The 23198-nt window shown below is 48.2% G+C and overlaps 9 protein-coding genes across 9 annotated transcripts; 6 read left to right on the forward strand and 3 right to left on the reverse strand.

Annotated features, from left to right (window-relative positions):
• Positions 1-117: 117 nt before the first annotated feature.
• Positions 118-643, forward strand: BU24DRAFT_419600 (uncharacterized protein). The gene is made up of 2 exons (XM_033527258.1): positions 118-446; positions 549-643. Exons 1-2 carry the CDS (start codon positions 157-159, stop codon positions 631-633), a joined length of 375 nt encoding a protein of 124 aa, XP_033388348.1. The 5' UTR covers positions 118-156; the 3' UTR covers positions 634-643.
• Positions 644-1181: 538 nt separating this feature from the next.
• Positions 1182-1918, reverse strand: BU24DRAFT_342398 (glycoside hydrolase family 11 protein; the record flags this gene model as incomplete). Its single annotated transcript, XM_033523316.1, has 2 exons — positions 1182-1584; positions 1647-1918. 2 exons carry the CDS (start codon positions 1916-1918, stop codon positions 1182-1184), a joined length of 675 nt encoding a protein of 224 aa, XP_033388349.1.
• A 4719-nt stretch (positions 1919-6637) lies between these two features.
• On the forward strand, positions 6638-7711 carry BU24DRAFT_459627 (uncharacterized protein; the record flags this gene model as incomplete). Its single annotated transcript, XM_033531742.1, has 2 exons — positions 6638-7324; positions 7376-7711. The coding sequence occupies 2 exons, from the start codon at positions 6638-6640 to the stop codon at positions 7709-7711; spliced, it is 1023 nt and encodes a 340-aa protein (XP_033388350.1).
• A 225-nt stretch (positions 7712-7936) lies between these two features.
• Positions 7937-9556, reverse strand: BU24DRAFT_131256 (uncharacterized protein). The gene is made up of 6 exons (XM_033521024.1): positions 9381-9556; positions 9100-9320; positions 8998-9049; positions 8788-8943; positions 8427-8736; positions 7937-8371 (listed from the first exon to the last, which is right to left on the reverse strand). Exons 2-6 carry the CDS (start codon positions 9257-9259, stop codon positions 7979-7981), a joined length of 1071 nt encoding a protein of 356 aa, XP_033388351.1. The 5' UTR covers positions 9260-9320; positions 9381-9556; the 3' UTR covers positions 7937-7978.
• Positions 9557-10203: 647 nt separating this feature from the next.
• On the forward strand, positions 10204-11463 carry BU24DRAFT_131262 (DUF775-domain-containing protein). Its single transcript, XM_033521025.1, has 2 exons — positions 10204-11216; positions 11398-11463. The coding sequence occupies exon 1, from the start codon at positions 10378-10380 to the stop codon at positions 11029-11031; it is 654 nt and encodes a 217-aa protein (XP_033388352.1). The 5' UTR covers positions 10204-10377; the 3' UTR covers positions 11032-11216; positions 11398-11463.
• A 770-nt stretch (positions 11464-12233) lies between these two features.
• BU24DRAFT_131223 (uncharacterized protein) lies at positions 12234-14060 on the forward strand. The gene is made up of 5 exons (XM_033521023.1): positions 12234-12482; positions 12536-12649; positions 12709-12813; positions 12871-13256; positions 13344-14060. The coding sequence occupies exons 1-5, from the start codon at positions 12450-12452 to the stop codon at positions 13876-13878; spliced, it is 1173 nt and encodes a 390-aa protein (XP_033388353.1). The 5' UTR covers positions 12234-12449; the 3' UTR covers positions 13879-14060.
• A 90-nt stretch (positions 14061-14150) lies between these two features.
• Positions 14151-15959, reverse strand: BU24DRAFT_419605 (uncharacterized protein). The gene has a single exon (XM_033527259.1). It carries the CDS (start codon positions 15670-15672, stop codon positions 14242-14244), a length of 1431 nt encoding a protein of 476 aa, XP_033388354.1. The 5' UTR covers positions 15673-15959; the 3' UTR covers positions 14151-14241.
• Positions 15960-16468: 509 nt separating this feature from the next.
• Positions 16469-17614, forward strand: BU24DRAFT_419606 (L-asparaginase). The gene has a single exon (XM_033527260.1). It carries the CDS (start codon positions 16495-16497, stop codon positions 17596-17598), a length of 1104 nt encoding a protein of 367 aa, XP_033388355.1. The 5' UTR covers positions 16469-16494; the 3' UTR covers positions 17599-17614.
• A 3612-nt stretch (positions 17615-21226) lies between these two features.
• BU24DRAFT_419607 (uncharacterized protein) lies at positions 21227-22203 on the forward strand. The gene has a single exon (XM_033527261.1). It carries the CDS (start codon positions 21401-21403, stop codon positions 22061-22063), a length of 663 nt encoding a protein of 220 aa, XP_033388356.1. The 5' UTR covers positions 21227-21400; the 3' UTR covers positions 22064-22203.
• Positions 22204-23198: the final 995 nt, after the last annotated feature.

Consider the following 23198-nt stretch of genomic DNA (forward strand, 5'->3'; position numbering starts at 1 on the left):
TTCTTTGCCAAGAGCAATCCAAACCTCGACCTCACACTCATCGCCATCAGACACGACTCTATCACGACAACCCCTTCGACCTACCGCACGGTCGACACCCTACGAATTGAAAACTCTCCACTCTGAATTACCGGTCTCGACCAAGCACATCACCCAATGCCACCGATTTCGCGCTGTAGCCGGGCCCTCGCGCTCCAACGCCCAACTTTCTTCTACCCACTCAGTCTCCGCACCCCCGCAGTCCAGCGAACCTTCTCTCAGACAACAATTGTGAAGGGCGGTGGTGGTGATCACGGAAGCCACTACGATCCTCCGACCGGATGGCTGTTTGGTGTTAAGCCCGGCGAGAAGTACGAGAAGGAGGGATGGGAGAACGTTTGGTATTACGGTTTTTACGGAAGCTGTGCTTTTGGAATCATCGCATATGCATTCAAGCCAGATACGAGGTAAGGGAATTGCGAAAATTGCGTCGGAGGAGGTCTTTGTAGAGATGAGGGCGATGACATCCGATGTGAATCCGGTAGCCATCGTGCTAACTTCCCACACAGCATACAGACATGGGCCCTCGAGGAGGCACGCCGAAGGTTGGAAGCTGAGGGTATCCTGCCCGACCCCAATGCGAAGAAGGACTAAGAGGATACGAGTGCGGACGAACGGAGAAAGCTTAGAACAACCAGAAATTTATATCAAGAGGAGGCCGATCAGATGGAGGCACCACATGAGACCCGTTGGACTGTACATATCACGACAGACGCCAAATTTTCCTTTATTTTCCCGCATAGAGCTCGGACTGGTGACAATGCCAGTGATTGAGTAACAAATGAATCGCGATTGTGGTTTTAAGAGACATTACGGTGCAGCAAAATTTTGTGACATTTGGATCTCTGGGTTTTCTGCCTGAATTCAATTGGCAGATACACGTTGTATTTTACTAATCGGTATTTAACCACCCAGTTCAAGTGTGCTCGACGGCATTACAACGGTCATCACATCATCACATGAGCAGTTACGTTCTTGCTACAATTATGTTTACGATGCTACCGTGCTGGCAACATCATAATTGGTTCCTTATATCATATTCACATCATATGTGGAGGCTATCCAAAGCTAAAAATATTTACACAAATGTTGAGTATCCTCCTCCCAACCAGAAGGTACCCAAAGAATCTCCCCTATACCATCTACTGCTGAACAGTGATGCTAGCAGATCCCGAGGAGAAGTAGCCCTCAGTAGCAACAATCTGGTAGTTGTGGGTTCCGAGCCGCATGCCCTTGGAAGCCCAAGCATCGAAATGAGTCTTGGTGTTGACGGATCCGCCAGTTCGCTTGTTCTGGCGGACGCTCCAGTACTGCTCGAAGGTCCTTGTGCCCTCGATGGATGGGGCGTTGGTGCGGGTGCTCTGCGCAATCTTGTAGGAGGATCCGTCAACAGTGACGGAGCCCTTGTTGGTGGCCTGCGACGACGGGTCGTAGGTGCCGAAGTTCTCAACGATGTAGTACTCGATGAGTGGGTTGGTGGTCCAGCCGTAAATGGCGAGGTAGGAGTTGCCGTTGGGGTTGTAGGTTCCAGAGTAGTTGATTGTTCTAACCGTCTCATCAGCCTCAAGCTATGGAATGAAAGCAACGCAGACTTTGGGATTTCTTACCGTGCGCTTCCTGGGTTCCATCCCTTTCCACCGACGAAGTTTCCGCCACTCTTCCATTGCACAGAGTACTGGCCGCCGTTTCCGTTGGTGTAGGTCACGTCGGAGCCACCATCAGTCCAGAAGGAGTAGTAAAATCCATTATGAGTTCCAGTAGAGCTGGGGGTTCCACGCTCCATCAACTCAGCAGGAGAGCGCTTAGCAACCTCAGCAGGTGCGGCGAAAGTACCGGCGATGGCAGAGCACGCCACGAAGAGGGATGAGAAGGAGACCATTTTGATTTGTTCGAGATTACCGTGATGATGGGTAAGACAGCTTGTTGATTGTCCGAGGAAGATCGTGCTGATCCTTTTTCGAAGAGCGAACTGGACTGCTTTTATACAAACTCAGGGATGTCTATCCCTATGATCTTGGTGGATATCCTCCATCCCAGCTCCTCACGGCCCGCAGTGTAAACCGACAGGGCTCCATCGGTGCAGTAACCAGAATTTTGGCATTAAAGGGATGGCGTATGCTTGTCGGCATGACGATTTAATAGGAAATACTTGGCAACCAGTTGAATATATCACCGAATTTCATGCACCTTCAACCAATGGATGTAATCGAGTGTTTATGTTTCTTGAAACACGGTAACCCTATTGGTGCTGCCATCCGAAAAAGGTGTGACAGGACAAGCCCGTGCTGTACATTAAGTTAGATGTTTCAATATCGCTGCGGTGGAGAAGTAACGGCGCACCACTTTGCCTTTTCCGCCATGGCATTCTCCTTTCCCTACTCTAGCCCTCCAGCCCTTCTGATCCAGATACAAAAGTTATTCTCCCCACGGTTAAAGAGCACCTTGGCGATGAGGATGCTCCTATTTTTCCCCATCGCGCTATCGAAAATAGTCTACAATGAGGCATCTACAGATTGCTCCTTAAGCCGCGGCGTTGATGGCAAAAGTTTCTCAGCAGACAGACAATATATTGAAGACATCGCCTAGCACAGACTTGCTAGAATTGGCAACGAAATCAGGTTGAAAGTTGCACAGAAGAATATGTTGTTTATGCGCTAGAGAAACATCAGACGAGGCTAGCCGGGTTCTTGTTTGATGAAAGGATTGGTGGAGATATCGAGATTGAACAACACCCAACTCAGATCTCGCCATGGGCGGATTGTTCTCGAACACAGCAGATCATCAAGTGTTCACCATTTTCGGGACCACGTTGTTGCTCGGTGAGAACCAAATGGGGATTGAAAATGATTCCTCGGTTTAAACAAGTTCTGAGTAATCTACCAAAGAAATGGTCATCGGACCGACGCCACGAGTAGTTAGTACTAAATCAACCCAGTTCACAATAACTCATCCATATCATTTCTCCTCAAGCTCCACGCCATCTTCTCAAAAGCTGCAAAATAGACGTAGAAGCTCTGGGTCAAGCCTCACAAGCCATCAATCTACTCTTGGCTCCAGCAACCAGGTCGCGACCAAGACCACGCCCAGGAAATCGTAAATGAATGTTGATCGATTCCCTACCAGTCCTCATGCTCCATAAATTCCCATCGCTGCCCAAACGCTCACAATCACCCTGGCGCCTCGTTATGAAATGATGCTCGTGACTGGTTCTTCGATATTGCAAAGTGCCGCAGAATCCGGGGCACCGGAGAATTAAACGCCTCGCCCTGAAACCTGGGGTGTTAGTCGCGCCAATGAAAGGCAATGGCTAAAAGGGTCGACTTCACGACGACCGAAATGTACCCCGGATTTGGCATGCTGCGAACCCTGGTACTTGGCTTGCTCTTGTCCCGGTGGATATTCCAAACGTTCAGGTGCGCAGTTGATGGATATAGAGGATAATTGTGTGCTTTCCTTGTAGTGGATATCGAAAGGAAATTAGCGTAACAGTAGGTTGAAAATTGAGCAATCTATCATTATTTTTACTCCATTATTTTTGCATTGGGCTGGACACACACACATCGACACTCGCACAATTGATGGTTCGATTGAATGCGAACCAGCTTTGGTGTCTCTGTTGTTGCAAGAGAGAAGCTGCTTTGCAACATTTCATCAAACTCTTCTGACACCTTGACCATATTATCGCGCATAGAAGCCTCTGTAGTAGGGAGCATCACAGGAACCCGCAATCGGTAGATGGGTAGGATAAGTAGGTATTCGCCTCTATCGACAGGCCTCTCGAGGTAGGTGTATGATGCCTCGATCTCTCTTAGTATCCCCAATGGATCTATCTATGCCCTGCCTGGTGCCTTTCCCAATACACGTGATCCCCGAATAGCCTCATTCATCCTGCTATACCACAAAATACTTAAGAAAATTAAACCAGACACAACTTTCGAATCGCTGTATGGGCGGACGGTGAAATCCCCGGGGGAATAGATCTACTGCTTTCACCATATCCTCTTGTTCTATGACAGTGTTTGCCCACTCGCCGCAATTGAGACTCTGATGACCCTTCATCATTTGTGACTCCTCTACGACGTCACTCGTCGCCTAAGACTCTTTGGAAACAATGACTTGTCGTTTTATGGAATCATATCGCATCATGTGGGTAACTGTCAGAGCCCTGAACAGTGGAAGTCATGATGACCATGACAGTGACAGTGGCAACGAATGCACCAATCTCTGACCGGTTACGATACCCAAACAGCACGGATCGACCAGTCAGACTTTGTACCACTTCGACTATACTTAAGATGAGATGTATAAGCCTCAACGATGGGACGTTTATTTACCTCATCATGCGTTGTAGAGGTGACTGCAGAACCACTAGCAACATCATGTATGATCATGAGTCGGGTATGGTCGAGCCGTTCGTAATAGATCGTGTCCTCTCTTCTCGGAGCCTGTATCAATGTTCTAACGAGAATGAAACATTTATACAACGGTGGACAATCCATATAATGACTGCTTCTATGTTACCTGACAAGCAAATCCGGGCCGCAAGATTCATCCACTGACTTCTGATTCATGATGCAACCACTCACTAGCTCAGTCATCGTGAGAAAGGGAGTCCCAGTCAGACGCCGTGGAACTACGATATAAAAGCTCATTTGGGCTATTGTACATTTTCGCTTCTCTATCAAAACAATCAACCAAATCGATACATCGAAGAACATAAAACGAACATCAACTTCAGAGCCAACTGGTCGAGCGAAACAAGCAGCAACAATGTGCATACTCTATATCAACTTGTACAGGTGTGGCCATACAAACTCGAGAATTCCTAAGCCATACGAATACTGCCAAAGCAATTCCCAAAATCCCAACAGTTTGGATTGTGGCAAAGTGCAGCGGGTTTACTTGGATCCGGGAATGAAGTGTGGAGCCTGCTTGAAAGCTGAAGCAATAGCAGCCAAGAAACTCGAAGAAGGGAAGGGCAAGGAAAAGTCTCAAAACTAGAAGCCATTAATGATAACAATGGAAGTTGTTATCACTACAACAGTAGCAAGAAATGCACTAAATTGTAACTTTTTCTAATATAACAAGCTGCACGGTTTAGCTAGTTAGACTTTATACTACTTTAACTATGCTTATAATACCATGTATACCCTTAACTATAGGATCTTTACTTCTCTTAAGGCACGTAGCTAAGGTGCTAAAACTATTGCCAGTAATATGTTAAATTATTGTAGTCGGGCATATTTAACACGTTTACAATACATATTATTTTCTGCCCTTCGAATTCCAGACATAGTCTTCACAAACCTGCAACACTGATTCAAGGACAGTCAATCGGTATGATGACTGGTTTCCTATATCACGCGACTAGAACGCAACGACTCACTGGCTCAGTCATCGTGAGAACAGGAGTCAGAAGCTATGGAGCCTCGATATAAAAGCCTACTGGAATACTTTTACTACTGCATCAACACCTTCTCAATTCTCGCGGTCCAAAACGAAACCATATATCGTCGACTATCGACTTCAAAGCAATACGTTTAGCAAAACAATACATCGAGCGAAACAATACATCGAGCGAAACAATACATCGAGCGAAACAATACATCGAGCGAAACCAGCCGCAGCAGCAATGTGCTTATACTACATATGGGTATACACGTGTGACCACGAGCTTCCGAGTCTTGATCAGTCGTCCGTTCTCTGCTGGAGAAGCCAAATCCCCCGATCTGAACGTTGTCCACACGCAGCCGATTCCAGGAAGAAAATGTTTAAGTTGTGCCCACGATGCCAGAAAGAAGCAGAAGAAGAAGAGAAGAGACTCTTAGAAGAGATGAACAAGGAAAGGTCCAACAATTAGAAGCTTTCAACGATCATACGACAAGAGCAGTCTATACATTCAAGAAGACGTCGGCCCGAATTCAGCCTACACAACAGCTTACACGGCAATAAGCCTAAGTAGTTGTTATGCGTGCGTGAACATGAGTATTGATATATTCTCAATCTCCTCCCGTTCAACAACATCTATACTCGGTTCTGCTCACTCAAAATAGCAGACAGTAATCTCAGTCTCAATCTAGTATTCTTATCATTCAGAACATGCATGTGGTGATCCGTGAAGTTACCTCGTGGTCCCGTAAGGTAGACCGTGTATGAGATGAAATGGTCGGCTTCTTCAGATGCAGCCGTCATTTGCTGGGTTCCTCATTAACTAGTCTGATATCCTGTCTCCTTTACTAAATCTTGGTCATCTTGCCTTCTTTACCTCATCTTCCTTGCCTCTTCTCTTCCACCCCACCTTCATTACCTCATTTCCTTCGCCCTATCGTCTTGACTTCATCTCCTTCACCTCCTCTACTTTACTTCCTCAACCCAATTTCTTCCCTTGTAATTCTAATCTTTCAACCAATTTTCTTGGCAGGTTCACCTCGCGGCACTCGTTGCGGGCGTATTTGTTGTGCTCCGCGTCGCGTCGGCGAGCCACTCCAACGCAAGTAAAAGCGTCAGCCGCGAACAAGCGCTCTTCTTCCCTCTTCGCCAACTTCTTGCCCACCACCAAAACACTCGCACATATCCTGCAAGAGGGGATTCATTCGAAATGTCGAACGGCGAAGAGCAATCAGTGCCTTGGACCAAAGCGAGGATCGTGGAACTTGCTGAGCGGGAGTTTCCTGAGGACTTCGCTTCCCTTCCTGGCAGCCATGCTTTCAAATTCATACGTGCCTCGCCGTATGCTTTCTGGCTGAATTACACCGCCCATCAGGATTCCTTCAAGAATCCTATCTGTTCGGAGCCCAGAGGCTTAGAGAGAACGCTTGTCGAAATTGGAATCTATGACGACGAGCATTCGAAACTTCACGGCAAGCGTGTTTATGTATACATATGGGAAAAGACCGCGATGGGCTTCATGCTCCTCCTAGACAACAGCTGCTATCTCAAAGTGCCAACCAACGAGCACTTCATGTCCGAGGTGATGTGGAAGGATCCTTTCGACGCTGTCATCAGGAAGGGGATCTGGGAAAAACCGAAGTACAAGGTCAAAGCTGTAGCATTATGGGCGCTTTTGGCGGCGGATCATATTCAAGAGTTCCTGTTCTACCGTAATTATCAGGTAGACTTCAAGCCAGCCGTGCAGCGGATAGCTGAAGCGGCTCGGGAGTCTACTGAAGAAGTTGAAAACGACGCTTCTATGGAGATCGAAGAAGAACCCGAGAGCTCGAGGCAGACCGCGTCTTCCAGACGCAACGCAAGACGATCAAACAAGAGGCGCAAGACGGAATCAGATGTAAGTTGGTATTTTCCAAATAACCCGATGTTCGTTCGTTAATCCAACCAGCCTGACGAATTTGGCACATCCCATCAACAAGCTCAAATCGCTCTGGACAGCATGGCGAAGACATTCGATGATCTTCAAAAACAAGTCGATAACCCCCGCAAAGACAATGCTAAACTCCTTGAAGACAACAAACAAATCAACGTGGAAAACGCCAAACTCAAAGCTTCAGCCCAGGCAAACACTTCTGGAGACAATAGGAAGGACATCGAGATAGCCAAGCTCAGAGAGGAGCTCGACAAAGCTGAGCAGCGTGAATTCCAACAGTGGAAACGCGCTAATGATTTCGAGCGTCAACTGAAAGAGGCAAATGAGAGGAGCTTTAAGGACGAGAAGTAGAAAATGCTTTGTCTGGCACCACAGCTTCTCGATACTGATTCGTTGCGTTGCGGTAACTCTTGGTTTGAATTGTTCTTGTACTACATACTGGAGGTTATGGAGTTGGCGCGAAAAGCCGGGACCCCTGTGTCTCGTCGCTTTCCTGGGAAACTTGCCGGGTTTAGGAGTTTGAGGACGATGTAATCATAGTCACAGGTACCAAAAGGCTGACTTTAATGCAATCACACCAACCAGCACTTCTCACTCCCCAATAACTCCCCCAACCACCTAATTCACGCTGTTATAAACCGTCGTCTCCCTCGGCGTTGTCGTCCACGTGAAAATATCCTCAAACGTCGTAGTCACAGTCGTCGACCCAGTCCAACTCGTAAACGTGGTCGTCGTAGTCTTCAACGTCCCCGGCGATGCTGACGAGATTATACATGTGCATGCTGGGAGGAGGAAGATGCTGGACCAGTAGTACTCTAGGTCTGTGAGGAACTCTGGTAGGCGGGTTGTTCGCTTTGCGAGGGCGGCGTTTTGTCGAGGAGGAAGGGTAGGGGCGGGAGTTGGGATGGGAGATACGGGAGATGCTTGCTTGGAGGCTGGTGAGGGTGTGGGTGGTGGGGAGGTCAATATAGGAACGGTGGTCTCAGGTGCTTGTGCTGGTTTGCATCCGGCCTGAAGATAATCGTCAGAATTTTCGAAAAGTTAAGAATGCAAAAAGACTGCTTACTGGAAGATGTGTAGGGCAACTCCTATCCCACCACTGACTACCACTAGGCGTTGGGTTCCTTAGATTCGCACCATTCTTCCCAAGCCCGACATTGAATATCTCACAGTACCAGCTTCCTGGACCGGTACCATCTATTCTGTACGCCTTGCAGCTGGAACGCTGCAGACATACTTGGTGGCATTCCTCCGGACTGATGAAGTGTTCAATGGACCAATCTTCGCCCTGTTCAATTGGGGCTACTGTGTTCGTGTCCCATCCACACTCCATGTCAGGAGATGGTGATGGACAGAACATCGTGGAAGTTGGATGGCTTATCTGAGGTTAGTGTTGAGTAGGATGGCTTGGAGGTTGGGGGACTTACTTCAAGTCGGTCTTGGTTATGATGATGTGCGTCACGTCACGGCTGGTGTAGGTCGAGATGCCCCAACTGGTCGTGAATTCACTCCTCCATGTTGTTGGACGGAGGTATTCACTGCACCATGGGCTTGGAGTGTATGTTGCTGTAGCTGAAGGAGGACTATCGAAAGTAAGTATAATCATCAAGCATTTGCACTTTGCGAGTTGCTCGTACGGGTTTTGTATGCTGCTGATGATCGATTGGAGGCTTCCATCGGTTTTGCATTCTGTGTTTTATCAGTTGAAAGCCTGCCTCGATGGGAGGTTCTATTGTTACCAGGGCCTTGAGTCCAGCTACTGGGGAGACATTCGGCACAAGGTATAAATGGCGGAAAGAAGCCCTGTCGACGAATATTCTTTACTTCGACTGGGCTAGCAAGAAGTTGTGAAAATAGATAAAATATCACAAGGGATATGGACCTTGAAGGAATCATCATGGTAGATTATTAGAATTTGTTTCACAGCAGTGCAAAATGAACAAACTGTATTGTGACGAAGCTGGACAATATTCAAGAGGTCATTCTCTCTCCTATTTAAGTATTCGAACCTGGGTATTACCTAGTAGAACCTTTTCGGTTTACACGAGTTGACGGCCATGAGCCGCCTCCCTTTCGTACAAGTTTCTGAAGTTTCTCCACGATGCTCAAGCATGGTGGAACGCTGTTCGCACGGGGCGTAACTGTATTTTGCAGTCGTACCAGGCTCGGTGATGCGCAAGTCCTGGCTAAATGGGCAGGTGAGCAAGGGATTAATCTACCAATATTGGGAATGCAACGAAAGGCAAAAACCGCGGACTGTACAGGCATGACAAATCGATTATCAACACTGCAGTTCCAGGTCTCATTGATCCAGATGATGTATTGAGAATCCTTCGAATATATCGCAAATGGTCCTTTGGTGTTGGTTCACGTTGAAAAGATGTACTTCTTAGGCTTCGCCATCAACCGCACTCCTGGAGCGCATACCAACGCCTACTTACACAGTAAGCAATAAGCGCAGCGATCTGCCATGAACGCCTGGAGTGTGGAGGAGATCGTTTGAGCGGCACAAGGATAGGGAGAATGTCTTGGACGGATTGGGCGTTGACAGTTGCGAAATTGGAGGGATCGCGGGTCGATACGAGATGGGCAGCGATACGAGAAGCCATGATAACGCGTGGGAAATCTGACATGGATCAGTCTATATTGCGCAACCGAACCCCGCATTCTTGTTTGGATGTCATGTATTGGGGTGAGAGCTTCGTGATCCATTGCAACAACTGCTTGCGATGACACGTCGATGTCGAATGGAGTTGATGTTGTGGAATGGATGATCACGTGTCTTCCCTATACCTACAGCTTGTAGGTGGGGACGTCAGTGGTGGTGGTGGGCCTCGTATTGCGCACCTCACGGACGATGACGGAATTCGTCGTCTTTGTCCAAGCTACTAGGAAAAACATCCCACGCACTTCTCACACAACTTCTACACACATCTTCACCTTTTTCTCATGTCAATGCAACTCGCAGCCCTCTGTGCTTGCTACGAAGCTTCATTGCGGTCGGTTGCTAGCACGTCATGACCAGTCCTTTCGGTGTCATTGTGTCCGGCCGGCCCATCTCCACCGAGCCTCAGGTGATTTCAGAGACACAGTTCGCCTTCCCAATACCTTCGCAGCCGCATTTCTCGCATATCGTCGTCTTCCTGCTCCCAGGCACTACACTTCCAGATGGCACGGCTGCCGCTGTGTACGCGCAATTGGTCGGCTCGAGCGAGTACAAACTGCTAGGCGCAATTGCGAACGAGAAGCCGTCGGCGATATTCAAGATAAACAACAAGCCCGGCGGGCCTGCGGGAGGGGGATTAGGGGACGACGATGCCATGGCAGATGATGCTCCACAACCCGCGATCGTCGGTTCAGTGCCAAATGTTGTATTGGGAATATCATTAGAGCCTGCCGCTTCTGTGCTTGCGAATCTGGAACAGAAGAAGGCACAGGATGCTGCTGCTTCCGCGACCGCAGGCTCGAGCCTAGTGCTCACTACCAGGAGGGAACCAGATGCGGCCACTACAAAGGTGTTAGCACAAAGGATCATCAAGAATTGTTACGACTTTTTGACAAGCTGGGGAACGGGAGATACAGTTCCCCTGAAGGCATTCCAGGCTTGGTGGACCAAGTTCGAGGGACGGCTGGACAGAGATCCGACTTTCTTGGAAAGGAGCGACATATAATTATAAGGCATCACTATTGAGCTGTTGCTTTGGGCAGCAGAGTGAAGATCATACAAACGATAGTACACATCTAGAGACGGCATGTGTGAACTACTGGCATACCCGGAAGTGGATGTTCGCATCCACTCACGATGGATACATGCGACAGTTTCATACCTAATGTGACAATGGCAAGACTCACAAGAGTAGGTATAACGATCAATCGATGATTTATTTTGGCTTAGTCGCGTGATCTTCATTGCAGCTCTTCTAGGAACTTTTATTGTGGCTTTTCTTAGCGTCTGTACTCCTGAATTGGTCGCCGTCTACATTCGTAGGCGGAATTCTCCGACGAGAGGACGAGTTCAACGTTAACGTCTCCTGCAGGTGGGGAGATGCCTGTTTGATTCGCCTTCAATGCAGGTTCTGTTCGCGTCGCTCTTGGTCCTCTTTGGTGTTGTGAGTGTCCCCTGGACCCATTTTCCTAGAGCATCCGGACTTCCCCACGATTCAGCATTCGCCCGTTCGCCTCAGCTCCCTGGTAGTAAATTTCAGTGGTGCGAGGATGTTGAATGCCGGCAATTGAGAAAAGTCGCCTCCACGGCCCAGGATCAGTGTGATCCTCCTCACATTTCCACGTGGGCCTAGGACATGCAGACCGCATGCGGCCTAGCCCCATCAAGCGTCTGTTTCAAAAAAGCCCATGTCTGGCCAGAAGGGGAAAAGACATCAACGCCAGACCGCGGCAATGTCATCCTCTTTTGGCGGAGGACGCCGTTTTCTGATTCGTGCTTGTGTAGTTCGTTCCTCAACGATTGTACTCGAAACGGGTCCTTCCTTGAACGATCATCAAGTCAGGCCCTCTACCACTTGCCGATGTGTGGCCGGTCACCACCAGTGCCACCATGAACCAAAATTTCAATGGGACCATGTGCCGGCTGCTTCCTTAACGGCTCCGCAACAAACTGTATTTTGGTACCATATGTGCCTATGTACCGAACTCTAGAACAGTGTCTACGGGCAACGGGCGGATGCCTCCGTAGAGGAAGCGAGAATGTAGTGTGAATATCACAACAATGGAATACTGAACCGCACATGTTCATCGCATTTACAAAGTCACATCGATCAATCGAACTATCCAAGGGGTACCGTGCTGCAGGGTAGCAAAGCCTAGTCCTAGGATATCGCAGATCATCAACGCAATCATCTTGTTACCAGGGTGTTGGGCATGAATCACGGCATAGCTACCGCTTCTTGACAGTGGCCGGCACCACATTACCCCCTCCATTCCCCTGCTTGCCCCTTCCCTTATGCTATTTGGTCCCAGCTACACGTTCCTGGGCCGATTTCCTGTAAAACGGACGAAGGATCCATCTGGGTTTCTCAGACGTTCTCTTTTCAGCAACAGATAACTTCGGCCCTACCGGTCACCAGCAATAATGGTCGAAAACCGTGGGCCTCTGCTCCGAGCGGTACACAACTTTGTCAATGAATCGATATATGGAATCACAGCTAATGTTCCCAGGTATGCTTAACGATGGTGTCTTTGGCATTCGTGCCTATGGTTCTACGGGTGTATGTACGGGTGCGGGTTATCAGGAGTTTTGGGTGGGATGATGCTTTGATGGTAGGCGCCATGGTAAGTTTTTCACAGATGGGCGTGCATGCATGTGGCGCCAAAGCTTATTTGATCTGTAGCTTTCTCATATCATGTTCGCGACATGTGCTGTCGCTGGTACTGTATATGGCACCGGACGCCATTTCAAGGACCTTTCCGACGAGGGTATATTCATGGCCATGAGAGTGAGTCGTCAGAATAAACTCTACGTCGAATATAGTTGAAGCTAACCGAGCTATCAGTACTGGTGGTTATGCTACATCGCCTACTGCATCACTATGATCTGCGCGAAAATGTCCATTGGCGTCTTCCTTTTACGAATCACAGTTAACTCTGTACATCGATGGATCGTCTACATAGTCATGGGACTCACCGTCCTCACCGGACTCGTCTTCTTCTTTGTCACTCTATTCCAATGCTCTCCGATTTCTTACTTCTGGAACAAGAAGCTCGAGAACGGAACTTGCGTCAACGTCGATATTATAATCGCATTAACATTTTTATACAGTGGTATTAATGCCATAGTAGATTTTACTTTCGGGATACTGCCAATGTGGTTGGTCTGGAATCTCAACATGCGGAAGAGTGAAAAGTTGGCTCTCATCCCCATTCTTGGCATGGCTTGCATGTAAGTTCACCTCACTCTCTTGATCCCCCACAACCACTTGAAGGCCTCCACAACAGTTCCAAAAATCTCCTTACTAACATCTCCCAGTGCAAGTTCCGCCGTCGTCGTTCGCATGGCCTACGTAATGGACTTCCGCGGCAACGACTTCCTGTACGACACCGTCGACATCGCCATCTGGTCGGACGTCGAGCAAGGCCTCGCCATCGCCGCCGGCTCCCTCGCAACGCTCCGGCCTCTATGGCGTGAGATCTCTACCCGTCTTGGATTCTCCCTCCCCTCGACTCGGCCATTCAAGGACTCCGGCCGCGAAACCCCCTTCCAGGACTCTGGATTCAACAGCGGACGCGGGAAGGCGAAGCGAAGCGGGCCATTCAGCCTGATGACGTTCACGAGGAACGAGAACGAGGAGGAGACTAAGTGGGATGGCGCGAGGCCGGTAAAGCTGAGGGACGACATCCCCGGCGACGATGAGAGTACTGGTGGAGGTGATGGGAAGGGCTTCACGACATGGAGGATCCAGGTCGGCGATGGGAGCGAAGAGGAGTTGAGTGGCGCCGGCGGCATTACGAGGCAGACGGATGTGTACATGCACAGTGAGGCGGACAAGAGGAGGAAGAACTGAAGAGAAAGGAACTGATACCAAGGGCTTGCATATAAAACGGTTGGCGGGACACTTGAAGCGATTTTGTTTTTTTCTTTTGGTTCTTATTTGACTTTTATAATGGGTGTGTGTACAAAATGTATCCGGATCGCGAAGCCGGTTTGGATCGAGGATGTTTTGGGCTCAACTTTCAAGCCTTGCAGTATGTTGATTACAAACTATATCCGAAAGAATGAATTAGTAAAGACATTGACGATGCTGGTGTATTTATCATGAGGATTCAAAATTGAGATGTGCTTAAAATGTGTTCCATGGTAGTACTATACATTATGAGGATTAATAAATATATAAGCCAAGACTTTAGTGCACGTGATTGCAATGCAATTATTTCTTGACGGAACTGTATTTGGCACGAAGAAAGGCTTCAACCTGGATATTCTCCAGCTTCTCTTTCTCCAGGATGCCATCACTAACATTGCTGACGTCGTCGGGTCCGGTTCCTCCTTGTTTGGGATCTTCCTCGACCACTTGACCCGCTTGGCCCTCGCTGGTCTTTTGTTGCATTGTCTGGACTCCATTGATCTGATGTTCGTCTGACCTGACTTGGCTCGAAGTATCACCAGCAGTCGACTCATTTAATCTCTCCCCAGTCGGCAAAAGATCGCCATGATAAGGCTTCGTAGTGTTGGCAACAGCGTCTCGGTCGACTCTCCACAAGCCTCCTTTCGGCTCCACCTCAAACGAGGACTTCATCATGCCAGACAACTTTTCGAACCTTTGATCGCTGTCCTGTCGTCGGAAAAATACGCGTTGCCATTCTCCTCCATTTGCCTGCTCTTCTTTCCGCAGATTCCTCTGGCCTTCTTCCACGACGGATTTTGAGTCGCTGGTGCCTTTCACGTCGCCTCGCCCCAGCGCCGCAATGACACCACCCCACGCTCTCCTCGACTCCCATGGGTCTTGCTCCGAAACCTCCTGGACCCGAATGGACAGAGTATGCGTATCGACATCGTAGGTTTGCAACTCCTCCCCATTCTGGTCTTGAATGGTGAACGACTGGCTCCACTGACCATCTACGGTATAGATGTTCTGCTGTGGACTGTCGACATGAAACACCCTCGCCTCAACACCGTTCTTAGTTCCAGAGAAGATCCCCCTCCCCTCAAACTTGACCTCAGACACAAAGCCAGTTGATGAAATGATAGAATACGTCCCACTCAATTCCGGATACGGCGACCCGCTTATGATTCCTTTCACTTTAACATTGGGAACGGGGATTAGGTAGTCCTCGTCGAGCTCATCAATGTGGACAACAGCGTAGCCTTTCTGCTTGATGTTGACGCTTCCTGTAAAAGTGATTTCTTGACAGGTGAATCCTTCCGCCCGGATCCCATGCTTGTCGTTCCATAGGTAGCAGGCCGTCACAGGTGGATGATGGCTGACCTGCTCGCTTACCAGCCTCGTCTCTCCCAGCTCTTCATCGTCGAAGCTCCCTAGGAACAATTCGCCCAGGAATGCATTGAGAGGCTTCTTGACGCCCTCGGAGGGATCGCGACCAGCGTATTGCTGATTCTTCAGCGACCCAAGGAACCATTTCAGGACGAGGAGTGCTCTCTCCTCGGGCGACTTCCCGTGCGCTGGAGCGACGAAAAGTAGTGGGTGGTCTGCCCAGTATTGCGGCAGTTCTACGGTGGATTGCTGTGCGAGGACGAATGGGGGCGCGGTTATGTTGCTTAGGTCTCCTTGTATCGTTGCGATGGACGCCAAGAACTCTTTCAAGGTGGAGCGGTTGTTGGCGATGGAGTTATCCGCCATTTTGAGAGGGGGATTGTCGTTAATAGTGATAAATGCATCATTGTCACACTTGGATCTCGTTGTATTGTTGTCATACTGTTGCCAAGTGTGAATTGCAAAAAGTCAATGACGTAGTAGAGTGAAAGTGGCGCTCGATTACTATTGGCTGGAGAGGAAAGGCACCTTGTATACAGTTTGTTCCATTGTAAGTGTTGCCGTGTTGATGGGGGTTTATAACGTGTTCACCCGACAATACCCCATGGGGCCACCTCGACTGGCCACCGAAGGATTGAGATTGTGATTGTCAGCTCGGCTCATTATTCATTTATCGTTTATCATTGTCTGTATCTTTGCTGACATCGTGCTATGTCGTACTGTCCTTACTGTTCTGCGCTATAGTCGAGGAACGGCTCTTGGCATGCTTACCCTTTTGGGTCTAGGCTACTGATAACGGCGCCTAACATACAATAATCGGAAGGCATCTGTTACATAAAAGAAGAAATCGATTGCCCGAAGGTTTCCTTGAAATGCTTCTCATCGGCCTTACTCACATACGACATCCCACTCTCTGGTTTGTAAGTCAGGCCGAATGCCACCAACAATTGCGATGGTTCTCGATTGCTCTCGGGCGGTAGCTGACTCGCGCCGAAGATAACGATGGCTGGGAGATAAAGAAAGTCTTGGAGTTGCTGGTCAATGTACATCCGAGATATCGGAGCGGATAGCAACACTGCTATGAAGGTGGAAAAAAATTATGTATATATAGGAATAGATAAAGAACCATGAATGAAATATCTCATCTCCAATCGTTCCTCATCTTTACTGGGATTCTCCGGCTGCAAAATGGTCTCCTTCAACGCGCTGTCTCTTTTAGCGGCTGTAGCTGCAGCATCGCCAATCGAGTTTCCCGGCTTTCCATTGATCGCTCGTCAGGATATTCAGACACCTATCAATGCTAGCCTTCCTAACGTCACCATCTTTGCAACCGGAGGTACCATTGCTAGCCAAGGATCATCCAATACCCAAACTGTCGGGTACTCCGTAGGGCTTGGAGTCCAACAACTCGTCGATGCGGTCCCTGAGATCCTGAATATCTCCAATATCAAAGGATATCAGATCTCCAATGTGGACTCTGGATCCGTCAACGAGACCATCTCGCTCAAGTTGGCTCATATGATCAACGAAGAGCTAGCAAAGGACGACGTTGCAGGTGTTGTCATCACCCACGGAACCGACACCCTTGAGGAGACTGCTTTCTTCCTCGAGTCAACTGTCAACTCTACCAAGCCCGTCGTTTGCGTCGGTGCTATGAGGCCTGCTACTGCCCTCAGTGCTGATGGTCCTCTCAACCTTCTCCAGGCTGTCACTCTTGCCGCCTCCCCAGCTGGCATTGGCCGTGGAACCATGATCACCCTTAACGACAGAATCGGCTCTGCGTTCTACACGACCAAGAACAACGCCAACTCCCTCGACACCTTCTTCTCCACCGAAGCCGGCCAGCTCGGTTTCTTCATCAACCAAGTCCCATACTTCTACTACGCGCCCTCCGAGCCCGTCGGCCGCGTCACCTTCGACATCTCCCAAGTCCAGGACCTCGCACAAGTCGACATCCTCTACTCCCACCAAGACATGAACCCAGAGCTCTTCAACGCCTCCGCCTTGCTCGGCGCTCAGGGCCTCGTGTTCGCAGGTGTCGGTGCCGGTGGCGCCAGCAGGAAGGCCAGCCAAGCTATGGAGGCCTTGTACAACGCAACTCACATCCCCATTGTTGCCAGCCACCGCTCTTCTGACGGTTTCGTCCCGTCTGACCCCAAGGACTTCACCATTGCCAGCGGTTTCTACAACCCCCAGAAGGCGAGGATCCTGTTGCAGCTTGCGCTCACTGTGGGATACTCTGAGGAGGAGATTAGGGCCGCTTTCGCGAAGAGCTACCCCATCCCTGCTTGAAGGAAAACGAATCCATGATTTTTGATGAGCATGATGAGAAATGTAAATAGTATCAATATCTAGTATATAAAGTAATGTCAATTTTACAATGAAGTTATGCAATCGGCGCTTGGTGATGAAAACTCTCATCGATTAGTCGCGCTATAGGTCCTCATAGCCCAATCGCACAGGGTACTGAGGCAGAATTCATCAAATCCAACTGCAAGTACAAGAGTCTGTAACAAACCTCGCTCGCTACAGCTTTCATCCATCTCAGTTCTCAATTAGATTTCTCTAGTGCTCCTTGTCAATGCTCCATAGAATTTCCACACTAGAATCCATCTTGTCCTCTGATATCCACCCAATTAACGCCCCAGGTACGCTGCTAACCAAGAATCGATCTAACTTCATATGTACATGTACCTGCATGTTCGATGACTACAGAGGATTGGCACGTTGGGCTGGCTCGCTGCTAGTATTTCATGCCCACGACAGTGCATTGGCGAGGTTTCAAGACTGTTTACTGGCTACAGTACACTCTTAAATATATTCTTTAGGTATAGGAGACACATGATGCTAGCAAGTGGACAGCCTGACGTGCCAACCCATTGTAGCTCTTGAGTTCCCACCACCTTGGTTCTCCATCTTACCTTCTGTATTTCTTGGTGTTCTCGGTTGAATCCCATAACACTTCGCCAATCCAATTACTAGGTTTGCCACTGCCAATCATAAGTACATGAGTAGTCTCACAGAAGAAAGCCCAAAAATGACAGCCACAGACCTAGTTTCCCAGGCTGTAGTCTGCCTCATAGCTAGTGTAGGCGAACTCTGAATAAGTAGTGCTCCAAAGAAGTCGCGTTGCCGCCACTCTTAACTGCCTTCTCTCAACAAATTGTATAGAATCTAATGTCGACTTCGAGGGCTTGTGCATTTATAACTAGGGCAACTTTTACTAATGTATGTTAAAAACATACATAAAAGCTCCACGTCCTGCATGGAAAAATCTATGCGTTCGTCTTTAGATCTCAGTAGTTCTGGCCATTGTCGCCCTATCGCCTCCAGTCGAGGCGCGGAAATAGCATCAAAACACCTCCTCTCTCGCGACATCTCAATCTCACAAGTGCATGAAACGTGGGTCATGATTGTTTTGCATGCTTTTCTCCCAGTATATGTTTCGCTGTATTTTGGGGGGGTTTGAGCAACGAGTGGAAATGCTCACGATCGGATTCGGAGTGAGAGGATAAGTGGTCAAGGCAAATTTAACAAGACAATGGTTGGGGTTATGGAGGAGATGTTGCAATCGGCCTGTAAACCAGTCGAAGATGATCATGATGTTTGTTCCGAAATCTTTCTACAGTTTTCAATAAGACGCTACTTGATGGAATAGAGATTAGGTTGTACTACTAAATCAATGCCTACATAAGAAATGGGTAATTACAATTAATGGACTATTTTATCCTGCATCGTACATGGCATTCTATTGTGTATGAGCAATGTCAGTTTTGCGAGACAAATCTGCTTTCGGAACGAAAATAGACTGAGTGACCTCAGTACTTACCTTTAGAACTTTGGCGCAAGCTATGTTTGACAGCGTGTTAAGCTGCATGCGGCTGATAAATATACAGAGGGTTGACACGTCAGGCTGGCCACCTGCTAGCTTCATGTATCTTCCATACCTAAATCAAGAGTGTGCTGTAGCCAGTAAACAGTCTTATCGCCTTGCGATAAAATCTCGCGAATGCACTGTTGTTAGCATGAAATACTAGCAAGGGGCCAATCCGACATGCCAAGCCCCTGTACAATAGATATCGTAATTGCTCCATTTATCATTTTTGGTGGCATCGAAGAACAGAATTTGTCAAGACGGAGTCAAAAAAAAGTAAAGACGGAGCCAAATTGTGAAAGTCTCGAATCGGCTCTCCTGACAGTTTCTGCGCAACCGTTTGCCACAAGTATCCCTCGATTTCGTGATCCCTTCTAAGGCCTTCAATGATCGTACTGGCACTCCTATCTGAAAAGAGATATTCAGCATAAAGCAACATTGAGAGAAACAGAAGACAACGCCCCGTTACACTCAAAGCAAGCCAATCACGCCACACACCCAAGCCAACTCTTCATCAAATCATTACACCGCAGTGTGCCCTTTGGAACCAAAATTCCTCCGTGTCGTATATTATACGGGGTCTCGAAGTAACTACAAGTTCAGACTTCAGATCAGTCAGCATGTCGTAGGTACCTAAGGGGTCGACGTCTGTGCGTTCTCTCATAGAAATTCTGCTATGGAAAAGAAGCACAGACGTGTCTTTGCGGATCAGATCATTGAATGTCAGGAACGACAAGAATGGAAACGAGCAATACGAAACTAGTCTGCGTTATTAATAGGAGTATTAACGTCCACTCTCTATTGATTCAGTTAGTTACGGACGGAGTACACCGCTTTGCAATGTCTTTGTGCCAACGGGACAGGGATCTGTGTCACTATGTACGCGGGCCATATCTATGCGTTTAATCTTAAAAAGCAGAATTGCTTTCTTCAGATTGCAACATAGAGCCATGGTCGAACCCATTGCTGCCTGCTAACGCAAACATTCATATCTGATCTGGGAGTTTTGTTTCCATTTCAAGGGCTCTAGGGGCAGGTGGGCCGTTGTTAGTTATGTCAATAAGCCCTTTGTCGAGAATAAAGGTGGGTATATGCCGTATCTCTAACGAGCCAGTGGGTCACGATATTATCGATAACAAGCAGAGAAACGTGATCTGCAACATGTCTAGGTTTGAAAACAGCCAAAATGTTCTACCGTGCTGCCATGGGCATTTGAGATTGGCACATTGATCCTTCGTATTTGTCCATACGAAAGATTGGAAAGGGCAGGTGCAGGTGCTTTACGAATCCGACCTTGTGCCTAGTAGTGACAAACCCTGGGATATCAGGTGCTTCCCATCTCGTAATCGTATTAATTTGCAAGAAAAGACCCTATGTTTCGTACAATTCCATATGTTCATCTAACCCAGAATAGGCAAGTTGCCGCAAATATAGGCATGTTGCCGCATCTGTGTACAGATCCTAAGATTCCGGGCACCTTAGTGCTTCTGACCCAACTCTACCGTCCCGCGCGCAACGTCCCGCGCGCGTTGCTTCGGGGAATTGATCGGTGGTTCCCACGTTCTCGATCGGTGGAACCACGCGGTAGCCACCACTTTTTCTTGGTAGCTGACGACAGAAACCAATCTTGCAAATCACTTGGGGAAAGGGTTAGGAGGGTTTGGGAACTTAGGAGTAGGGCGGAATGTATCAAAACTATATGAAAATGCACCTTTGTTGCAGTGTTTTTGTGTGGTTGTTCTTATTGTCAGCTACTGAGGCAAAAGGTGGTGGTTACCGATCAATGCCCGTTGCTTCGAGTCTACTAAAGAAATAGGACAAACCACAAAGGTTGGCCAACCTGACACGTGCCTTGGGAAATACGAATCAACGGTAAGTCTAAGTGTGAGAGCTATATCTTGTACGGGGAGTAGAAGCATGCTCCGTAGTATGCCGGTATACGATACTTAGAGAATGTTGGACGTACACCGCCGCACGCTGAAAGATGCTTAGAGGATGTACGGATACTGGGATGATACAAGATCTGATTTGCAATGAGCTACTAGACGAGTCAAGTCTATCCTAATGTCCTGAGTTGCTAATTATGAATGCATACTCTATCCTGGTCAACTGGAGAAAAGTGGCGAGCGGAAGAAACATATAAAGACATCAGCTTCCCTTCACTCATAATCCTCATCACTGCCAATCACCAGATCCACAAGTCTCTTAACAAGTCTCATCATGGTTCGCATCACTCAAGCCATCTTTCTCGGCCTCCAGGCCATGAGCGGTCTCGTCACTGCCCTTCCTGCCGCTACCGACGACGTTGCCAAAGCTACTGCTACTCCGCTCAGCATTGAGGACATCTTTGCTTCAGCCGTCATCGAGAACGACGTGCCGAGCGTGTCTATCCCTAAGGATTCGGTCTTCGATACTACTGGCGTCAACGCTTCTTCCCACGACAACAACCAGAAGCGTGGCCTCAGCAAGCGTTTTTTACTCGACTCTTGGCAAGAGGTTGATGTCCACGCGTGCTGGTCTATTGACGGCGTCAATGTAGACCACACGGCGTACATCAACGACGTCGCTACCGTCATCCGAGTGCTCGCCAACGCTGGCCGCGCCGGCGCATCGCTTCCTCCCCTCAACCGATGGATCTACCAATTCAACAACGTCCGTGTCGTCATTCGCAACCAGAATGCCTGCCAAACCCGCAACTTCATTAGCAACGAGCTCGCGCAGAATCTGGAAGCCATCTGGTACCGTTGCCAGAACCACGCCTCTGGTTGGGGCATGTACACCTGGCAGGATCTTTCTGGCAACACTGTTGGATGGCCCGACCTTATCTTCTTCGTGCAACCTATCAACGCTGCATACCCCCCTTACTCAGCTACATCTTGCTAAATGATAAGCAATTTGTCATAGCTCAAGAGCCTTAAGAATGAATAAAAGCAACGGGAACTTGGAACTAAGGGCGAGGTCAGACGTCGGAGACCCGGCGAACCTGAGATGACACGTGCGACAGGAAGTGATGAAGGTGGTTAATGACTGGAAAGGACGAATATATAAAGTTAATAGTCTCCGACGTTAATACTTCTCAGAGTCGAGCAATTTATATTTTAGTCTTTGGAATCAACCCTTACAACTATAATTAGTCGGTTTTGTGAACTAATGAGAGCTTCTCTACTAGTCTTCAATACTCGCTTCTCTGTCCCAGAGCAGTAAGTTCAGTCACATAATAGTGGTAGGATTAAATTTAGCGTTTTATTAGGGACAGTATGCATATGCACGTTGTGCGGGTACATCATCAGATATATTTTAGTGTTTTTAATAGTAACCTAAATGATATCTTATTCTAGCACGATCATAGGGATGGAGAGGTAATCAAGCAATGTTATTCTGACTCCTTCTTCAGGCTCACAAGACTGTGGCATATGGAAACGGTTACATGTCCTGGGGTTGGCTAGCAAGTGCTGATGAACAAAAGGTCAACATTCTGGCTTTGCACTTGGTCATCGTCGTCGGCTCCCTTAATCACTAAGGCTCTGATAATAGAAGCCAGTAGTAAGAGATAAAGGAGCTGAGCTCTCAAGTATGAAGGATGCCATATCGCCAAGTTCTTTCAATGCAATGGCACTGCTCAAGCAGGGCACTGACATTGTATGGAAGAACCAACCAGGGTCACCAGAGACGGAGCTCAGGAATGCAAAGCTTGCTAAGGGCACAGTCCACAGTGCCCAGGAAAGCTAAGAAAGAATCAGCTGAGTTGTACCTGAACAAACGAGCGGCTGGACAAGTTCTAGTTTATGTGTGCCTATCTCTGCTTGCACAGCTAACAGCAAGTCGTGAACCAAGCTTCATCATCTGATCTCCACTATATGTGCGCTGATCGCATACTATGGAGGAATAGGAGCTTGACTGCAGTTTAATTGTTATAAGATTGAACGGGCCTGATGGGCTCCGATGGTCAATAAAGCAGACGACTGCCTTATCGAATTGGTCACTGGTCTACATCTCGGACATGGCAGATTGTACGATG

Source organism: Aaosphaeria arxii (genome assembly GCF_010015735.1).
Source record: "Aaosphaeria arxii CBS 175.79 unplaced genomic scaffold BU24scaffold_2, whole genome shotgun sequence".
NCBI classification, from domain to species: domain Eukaryota; kingdom Fungi; phylum Ascomycota; class Dothideomycetes; order Pleosporales; genus Aaosphaeria; species Aaosphaeria arxii.

Coding starts and splice junctions, on each gene's coding strand:
- BU24DRAFT_419606 (XM_033527260.1), top strand. CDS start 16,495: ATGGTCTCCTTCAACGCGCTGTCTCTTTTAGCGGCTGTAGCTGCAGCA.
- BU24DRAFT_419607 (XM_033527261.1), top strand. CDS start 21,401: ATGGTTCGCATCACTCAAGCCATCTTTCTCGGCCTCCAGGCCATGAGC.
- BU24DRAFT_131256 (XM_033521024.1), bottom strand. CDS start 9,259: ATGATGATTCCTTCAAGGTCCATATCCCTTGTGATATTTTATCTATTT. Junction 9,050..9,099: donor TAGCTGGACTCAAGGCCCTG/GTAACAATAGAA, acceptor GATAAAACACAG/AATGCAAAACCGATGGAAGC. Junction 8,737..8,787: donor ATAACCAAGACCGACTTGAA/GTAAGTCCCCCA, acceptor ACCTCAGATAAG/CCATCCAACTTCCACGATGT.
- BU24DRAFT_419605 (XM_033527259.1), bottom strand. CDS start 15,672: ATGGCGGATAACTCCATCGCCAACAACCGCTCCACCTTGAAAGAGTTC.
- BU24DRAFT_131262 (XM_033521025.1), top strand. CDS start 10,378: ATGACCAGTCCTTTCGGTGTCATTGTGTCCGGCCGGCCCATCTCCACC.
- BU24DRAFT_131223 (XM_033521023.1), top strand. CDS start 12,450: ATGGTCGAAAACCGTGGGCCTCTGCTCCGAGCG. Junction 12,483..12,535: donor GTGGGCCTCTGCTCCGAGCG/GTACACAACTTT, acceptor TAATGTTCCCAG/GTATGCTTAACGATGGTGTC. Junction 12,814..12,870: donor GTATATTCATGGCCATGAGA/GTGAGTCGTCAG, acceptor CCGAGCTATCAG/TACTGGTGGTTATGCTACAT.
- BU24DRAFT_419600 (XM_033527258.1), top strand. CDS start 157: ATGCCACCGATTTCGCGCTGTAGCCGGGCCCTCGCGCTCCAACGCCCA. Junction 447..548: donor GCATTCAAGCCAGATACGAG/GTAAGGGAATTG, acceptor CTTCCCACACAG/CATACAGACATGGGCCCTCG.